Source organism: Apis dorsata, unplaced genomic scaffold (assembly GCF_000469605.1).
Source record: "Apis dorsata unplaced genomic scaffold, Apis dorsata 1.3 scaffold_99, whole genome shotgun sequence".
NCBI lineage: Eukaryota > Metazoa > Arthropoda > Insecta > Hymenoptera > Apidae > Apis > Apis dorsata.
This window is the reverse complement of record NW_006263397.1, coordinates 1,530,958-1,537,388: the sequence shown is the minus strand read 5'-3', so window position 1 is coordinate 1,537,388 and position 6,431 is coordinate 1,530,958. Positions and strand designations below refer to the sequence as shown.

General features: G+C 35.6%; 1 protein-coding gene across 6 annotated transcripts in view; it reads left to right on the top strand.

The window, feature by feature from the left end:
* LOC102676221 (glutamate receptor ionotropic, kainate 1) overlaps nucleotides 1–6,431 on the top strand; it is a 153,303-nt gene that overhangs the window by 6,636 nt on the left and 140,236 nt on the right. For all 6 annotated transcript variants that reach the window (XM_031508779.1, XM_031508781.1, XM_031508778.1 and 3 more), the window contains exon 2: nucleotides 1,259–1,537. In XM_031508779.1, coding sequence (XP_031364639.1) covers nucleotides 1,465–1,537 — 73 coding nt within the window. In that variant the 5' untranslated portion in view covers nucleotides 1,259–1,464. The remainder of the gene's footprint in view (nucleotides 1–1,258; nucleotides 1,538–6,431) is intronic.

The following is a 6,431-nucleotide window of genomic DNA, read 5'->3' as shown; positions in this document are numbered from 1 at the left end:
TAAATTGTTTTCTTATTGCAATATAATTAATCTTCGATCATTTTATTTATTTTTGATAATCGACAGATTCTAAACCAGTGTTTTCTAAATTGTAATATTTTTTAAATTGTTTTCTTATTGCAATATAATTAATCTTCGATCATTTTATTTATTTTTGATAATCGACAGATTCTAAACCAGTGTTTTCTAAATTGTAATATTTTTTAAATTGTTTTCTTATTGCAATATAATTAATCTTCGATCATTTTATTTATTTTTGATAATCGATAGATTCTAAACCACTATTTTCTAAGTTGTAATATTTTTTAAATTGTTCTCTTATTGCCACGTTAAAAAATATTAGTGAAAATTATGATCCAAGAGCAAAGTTCTCGATGCAAAATCACAAATAAAAAATTACAACAATTTCCTTCTATGATTCTCATTTATCGATCGCGAGAGATTCTAAACTCTCCCCCTTGAATTAGATAATCCTTCCTTTCTTGAAACGTATCTGCTGAGCCATGAGATACGTTTTCGAATACGGTCGAGAAAAAGGAATTTCTGGAGAAATTCAATCGTACCAAGGGTATTGCTCGATCGTTTACAAAGGAAGCACCATTCCATTGAAACAAGAACGATCCTCTTTTTTGCGAATCCTCCATTTTGGGAACTCGTATTGTGCCGAACAACGAACAACACGTTTTTCCGCCCGAATTCGATCGAAGATATCAATCAGTGATTTATGAGTTGGAACACGCGTGGTCCAAGCCTTTCCATTAAACTGATGACCTCCATTACATCTCACAGACAACTTCTACACACGCGAAAGATGAACGTAAAATTCGCTCGTGATATCGGGAGAATTATACCGATGATATCAGATCCATCCTCTCGTTTCTTTGTATATAATCTAATGAAGGATCCGTAGATGTAATTATTGAACTTGAAAAACTACTCGAAAAACTCTCTCCTCTAAAGAAATTTCTTTCTTCTCTCGATGATTAATGAGTAAATTAGGCTTGCTTTTCTTGTTTCGTCGCGAATTCATGTTTCTCTTCGTACCTTCTTTCGTATCTTCTTCTAATATCATTAGAAGAATTAGATTTAACGAATAATCTGCCAATTCTCTCGTCAATTTCACTTTTGAAAAAATTGTTAAAAATTACGCCAGGAAATAATATTCGAATAAGGAAAGAAGGTAACGATTGATAAATAACGTTTTAATTGGTAAAAGGGAATGTCCCGTTTTTCAAAGAGATATCTTGCATCGTTTCAGGTGCGGACAATGAAGGCTCTCCGGGGATTTGCATAGACGTGCGCGTGGAAACTCCGACAATGTGCAATTCCGTGTTAAAGTGTTCGTGAACGGGTTTCTCGTTATTCGTACGATCCTCTCGGCTACCTGTATCGCATTCTGCCCAGCAAAGGAATACGCAAGAACGATGTCATAGTCAGGTGCGAGTCGAGTTCACTTGGGGCACAATGGCACTGTTGTTCGCCATTATTGTCATCCTGGTCACCACTGCCATGTCGCTGCCGCCGGTCATCAGAATCGGTAAGTCGAAACGATTATATCCAATCAAATTAAATTGGAATCTATAATTTTATTATTGTTCGAATAAGAAATAACGATAGGCTATATAACAATATCGATATTCCACGTTGATACACGCAAAATATTTTCGATTGTGTTATCAAAACCAATGAAAATTTTCCTTCTAACGAAAGTTTATGAATATGTAGTAATATTGAAATTTTAATGCTTCCTTTTTTTCAAAATTTGAATTTATAATTGCACAAGGTAGGAGAAAACCTTTAGACGAAATGCACGAAATGTAAACAAATTTCATTACAAAAAGGAAAAGGCGAAATAATATTATAAAAGCATGGGAAAAAATTTTCGAAATTTTTAAATTCGGATAATTTCACCCCTCGGGAAAAAATTTTCCACCGAAAACAAGAATCCATATAATCCATTATGACTTACACGCGCGAAAACTTTCGTTCGAATCGGAATATGTTGAATGGATAAAATTGCGTTACCTTCGTAAATGTCTTCGTATCATGGACGGTAATTAAACCGAAAATTGGTAAATTAATATCCAAGCTTTGAAGCGCGTGAAATATAAACGAAAAGATAAATCTGTTAATTAAACAGCAACGGATGCTGAGAAATTTCGTGGATCGACGAGTACGAGAAATAATTTGTATGCAACGTGTATGCTCGTCGATCAACCGGGGAAATTGGAACGAATTTTATACGATTACCCGCATATTCCGCGCGATTACGCGAATAAGAATGTTCGGCCTAGTAATTAAATTTATCTCGAGACGGCTTTTTTCACGGTGGCTTCTCGTTCGTTAAAGCGAACGTGTAGGGGAAAAAAGAGAAAAGAAAGAAAAAAGAACAAGGAAAAAAAAAAGAAATGAGAGAGAGGGAGAGACGGAGGGAAGAATGTTTTGCACGGAACATTTATTGAATGGGTCGAAGTTAATCTTTGATAGACGGATTGGAAGTAACCGAGTTTTAATTACTTCTACGACTAATTAACGCCAGTCTTACCTCTCGCCTTTTACTCTCCCTCGATACACAAAATTCTCTCTCTCTTGAAAAACGTATCTTCGCCCTGATATATTGAATTCCACGATTTAATTAGCATCCTTGCCTCGAAAGTGTGTCAAATTCGATCCTGGATTGACATTTAAATTTTCCTTTTTTCTTTTAATTCACGAAAATTAAATTAATAGCTTATTTACGTAAACATGATTTCAAAAATATTTATTTCAACGAAGATTAATTTTCTTTACATACTGCCCATAATAATGGATTTATGTTTGGCAATATAAATTAAATTAATTAATTCCAGTCGTTTTTCCTTTCAATTATGATAATAATTTATGATAATAATTATGCTGGAATTTTACTACGTTTCTAACCACTTTTTTATTCTCAAAATAAAATGTTCCATTCCTTCTCTTCATCATTATTCCTCTCTTTGAAAGATGCAAAACGAACACGCAAAATATACGTCTATTTTATAACGAACCCGAGACTTATTGACTTCATTCTCACTGGCCACGTAATAACACCCATTTGTCAATTAATGTCAACATCAGTTAGTCAGTTAGTTAGTCAGTTTGGACACGTACCGTTGCAAACGCAAAGCTTGCTCGTAGAGAGGCCGAGTTGTAGGATGCATACAAAGCGGTTGGCCAGCAAACGATTCTCTTGCACCGCGATTCATCCCTTAAACCACGACCATCTTTTACCGCCGTTAAGTCGCCCTCGTGGTCTCTGACGTTAAGAGGCGGCGTGCACTCTTCTCTCCATAATGGAGGAAACTATTAACTTCTTCGAAAACTTAAGTTAACTTCACTGAAAAATTAAGTGCCTGCCTCCCTACTCGTCGCGACGAAAGGAAAGGAAAGATTGGAAAGGATCGGTTGTGGAAGGATCGAAGGATCTGTCACCGCCGATTCTGAGCCGATTTTTCCTCGCCCTCTTCGATATCCCTCGTACAATTCTCAACCCCGTGGCGTGGACGTATTCGAAAATGTCATTTCTCGGGGAATATGGCCATCTCTTTCGTGGCCATCAACGAACTCCGGCCACGCGATGGAAACTTTCCGTCCGGCGTAATTACACGGAATTTCAACGCGGTGAACCACCAGCAGGGAAACTTGGCCGCAATTTGAACCTTGCTGTTGACGAAAGGCCGGTCCGTGATTAAGGAGGCGTCGAGAAATGTGGCGAAGTAGTTTCCTCTGGTCGAAGGGAAGGGAGAGGGAGTGAATAGAATTTTAGGGAAATTGTGATTTGGTTTAATTTAATTCAGATGAAACTGTAACGACGCGTTTTTTACTTTTGTTCGGATATGGATTATTTTTGATCGCTTGAAATATGTATAATCATCATATTATTGCAAATATGAAATACTGGAATAGTGTTATGCAATATTAAAATAGAAAAAGAAACACAAGTTTTTTGAGATTATTTACATTCAAAATTAATCGTGGTGCAATAATGACTGTTTCAATATTCCAGTAACATATTTGCCTTTGTAACTCTGTCGCAAAATTGCTAATATAAAATTTGATAAAATACTTTGATGATGCGAAGTAAAATTTAAAGTGAACGAGTTATTAATTACGATTATTAATATGATTTTGCCTATATATATATATTAAGATAAAAGAAACATTGTTAGAAGTTTGATTAAGATCAAGTACTTTATTATCCGATCAACACGGTGGCTCTCAGGCGTGATTATAGACGTGGTGCAATACACCTGTCATTCAATGTAAATTTGTGTTACGTGTTGTGGGAACAATCTGACCCTTGCAACTATACTCGTGTAACTTCCATTGTTATCGATTCAATGTATAATATAATTCCAATTAATAGAGCACGATAATTGAAATTGGAAGCTAATTGCAACTGGACTGTATTGTGGCAATCTCCTTGATTTTACTCGGAGAATTGCACTAGATCCAATATCCTTTGGTTTTGCCGTTACAATAACAAGTGTTCCTCAGGAGGATAGCGACAATCACTGTCGATTTTTCCTCGTCTCACTTCCTTCGAGATTCCTTTGCGATTCACCAAGGCGAGTCAACTTCTTTCGATTTCCGATCGATCTTAACCCGGATTAAATCCGTTACATCTTATTTAATAACGAAGAAAAAATTATCTTATTACGATCTCTTTATCGTACGAATAATTTCAATTCTAAATTCCCTTTTAAATTTTTACTCGAAATTAAAAAACAAAGTATCGAAATTATTTTTCCCTTAAGTATCTTGGTTTCCTGGATTATTTAAATCTTTAATCAATCTTTCGCTTCGTTCCACTTTTTATTCTCTTTTCTTTTCTTTTCTCTCGTATTTTATCCTCTTCATTATTTTCTACATATGATATCATATAATGGAAAGTAAAGATTATATTTTCCACGACGAATGTACGAATAAACATCGGCAAGATAAGTATTCAAAATAAACGGAATTGGACTGTAATAGTGTTTGTAGAAAATAAATAAATCTTGTTTTCCAAGAAGAAGAATCCTATTGGATTTTCGCCTTATTTGACTACGGTAATCAGATGAACGTCGATACACGATCTCGAGAAAAATCTTTCTTTTGGAGAGAACAATATCAATCTTTTGATGCATTGTTATTTGTACATCAATCTTGAGAATTCTATTTCCCAACTGTGGTCCTCGAGGTGGAAGCGAATTTCACTCAACATCTCAACAAAGAAAGAGTATCGTATTGCGCTCGAAAAAAGCTGGTACACCGTACGGATCGCGTGAATAACTCATTTCTTATTCAATTCTCGCGAATAACTCTGATCCTGCTTGATTTTCGTATTTTCTAATTCAACAAAAATTCATTGTTCGAGAATCAGAGCACGATATATGTAATATAATATCGTATCATGTAAAAAATCAACGATTAAATAAAAAAAAAATATCAAAATCTAAACTAAATTATTTCTCAAACAATCTTTCAAATTTTCTAATTCAACAAAAATTCATTGTTCGAGGATCAGAGTTCGGTCCATGGTAAATATATTTGTAATGTAATATATCGCATTATGTAAAAAATCAACGATTAATAAAAAAAAAAAAAGAAATATCAAAATCCAAACTAAATTATCTCTCAAACAAACTATCTTTCAAACAATCAATCCTAAACGAAACAAAAGTTATTACGAAATTTTGGAGATTGTGTTATGACAGTTTCTAACTGTTATTTCAAACTATATATAACAAATGTGGAGAAAACATCGTCTTGCCACGTGGAACGGTGTCACGTAGAACGAAAGGGTGGTGCGTCTTTCACCCCCGGAGGCACGTTCCGCAAATATAAGTTGGCGAATTTCCGGCAGCCACTTCTGCGACTTTAATTACTCCTTGGATCCCTCGAGCAACCGGCATTAGCTCCGCCATTTCGCTTTCATTAACGGCCAAGACTCGTGTCAAGACTTCTTTCCCCCGACAGTGACAGAGAATTCTTTCGAGTGAGCGAGGGTTGGCCGATATCGAAAAATTATTCCATCGTTAAATCCGCGGCTTCTCTTCTCCCTTCCTCTTGTTCCTCTTGTTGAATATTCCTCGTTGAGGAATAAACGTTAATGAAGTCCGGGGAAGGGGGGCGAATCGCCATGGTGCTAACAGTATTAAAGATTTATAACTCGACTACCTCGCTACGGGGAATTATAATGTGCTTAGAAGCTCTATGAAGGTGTGGTCGTCCAGTGTCAGTGAAGAAGCCGGGGTTCGACGTGTCTTTATCATATTTAAAGCGAAACTAACTGGTGATTTGTCTCGCGGGGATAGAGATAAATTCGATAGCTTCGTAGAGGGTGAAAGTGAATTTTCATTCTTGTGAACGCGTTTTACAATTTAGAAGGTAATGAAATGTTTCATAGCGTGATTCGATAATAAAAA